Genomic DNA, 1,620 nt, shown 5'->3' on the forward strand with positions numbered 1-1,620 from the left:
ACTCTCTCTCTCTCTTTCTATGGTCGTGCTTAATTTGCACGATGGGATTGATTTACCTTAACTATGTTTAACATAAAGTCTAAGGACAAGGACACAATTTTTTCATTTAATCAATTAATAATATGAAGTTATAACATTCGGTGAATTAAATTATTTATTTATCTTTAACAAATAAACATATAGAATATTGAATTGAAGTTATATAGAAAGTAACTATCTGCCAAATGTTCATTACTAATTTGAGGTAAGGGCTTTTGAGTCAGTGTTCATAAGAAACCGAGGATGCGAAAAATAAGGAACCAGAATATGGAAATTTTAATAAGACGCAATATAATTCAGAATCATTTTGATATTCAAACATGTATTGATTTTTGGAGAGCAAATCCTTTAAAATGCGGACTACATGAACACTCTCATTCACATTTACAAGGTATTAATTTAGGCTTCACTCATCATTGTACTAATGAGCAAGCATATTAAGAAATGACACTCTATTTTGAACTATACGTCTGAAAATGCAATCTAATCCACAGTCAAGACCATCAATGCTAACATTCAATGTCTCTAACACTTTTAGAGCACTTTGAACTTCAACCTTGGCATCTCTTCCAAGGAGGGAGCACATAGCACTAAGGTCCACAACATTAGTGTTCTTCTGCTCTTTCTCTGAAGAAAACAATCGCATTGGCTTTAGCTTTGAGATCAAGGAGGTCCCTTTTGTTCTGAGTCCTGGCATTGATAGAAACAACAAAAGAGAACGAAATATAGAGATAGTGATGGTGCTTGCTTCTCTTAGAACTCTTGCTAGGAATATCAAATGCTGATCTTGAGACTGACCCATTAGAGAACAAGTATTAACTTTGTTCTCCATTCTCTTCATTGCCCCTAGTTGCGTCGCAATTTCCTTCTTGGCCTTCTTCCTGAAGCCATTATACTCACAAATGCTGTTTTCGATGCTTGAATCTCCTCTTCTTCTGCGCATGGCGGATTGAAGAGTTTGCACATGTTCTTTTAGAGACAACAATAAATCCCTCGCTGTGCCACATGCATCTAGGAGTGTCACCGAGCCACACAATGCCTCTTCCACTAGTTTCCCATTTTGGTAGTGCAAAAGTGCTTGTTGGGTCTGTGGAGAATGGAAGAGTTCCTCCATGCAGTTGTACAACTCAGCAAGCGCAGCCAAATCGCTTTGAATCGTCTCTGCTTCCAAACATGTGTGAGGCTTATGGTTCAAAAGTGCTTCAACTCTTTGAGAAGAAGGCTGCACTCTTGTTGGCAAACTAATGGACCTTACTGGTTGATGAGTAGTAGTTCTTGGCAATGTAGAAATAGCGTCCATTTTTTTTTTTCCTTTGTTCTAGTGCACCAAGCACAAGGATGCTTGATTGGGAATTAGTATAACTTCAATCTATTTATAGGAACATGGTAGAAATGAACCTAAACTTGGAATTATAAGTGTGCAAAGCCAACTATTTTTGTAGTATATGTGCATGCATGTGACAACAATGTGGGTCTTCCTACCTTTCCGATTGCTTTGTAATAGTTTAGGCCAACAATTCCGTAACTAAAGTGATTTAATTTATTCCATGGATGTAAGATGAATTGCTTTGAGGTTTCAGA

General features: G+C 37.0%; 1 protein-coding gene across 1 annotated transcript; it reads right to left on the reverse strand.

The window, feature by feature from the left end:
• Positions 1-331: 331 nt before the first annotated feature.
• LOC100780530 (uncharacterized) lies at positions 332-1,383 on the reverse strand. The gene has a single exon (NM_001254640.2). It carries the CDS (start codon positions 1,337-1,339, stop codon positions 461-463), a length of 879 nt encoding a protein of 292 aa, NP_001241569.1. The 5' UTR covers positions 1,340-1,383; the 3' UTR covers positions 332-460.
• Between the last annotated feature and the right edge of the window lie 237 nt (positions 1,384-1,620).

Source organism: Glycine max, chromosome 16 (assembly GCF_000004515.6).
Source record: "Glycine max cultivar Williams 82 chromosome 16, Glycine_max_v4.0, whole genome shotgun sequence".
NCBI lineage: Eukaryota > Viridiplantae > Streptophyta > Magnoliopsida > Fabales > Fabaceae > Glycine > Glycine max.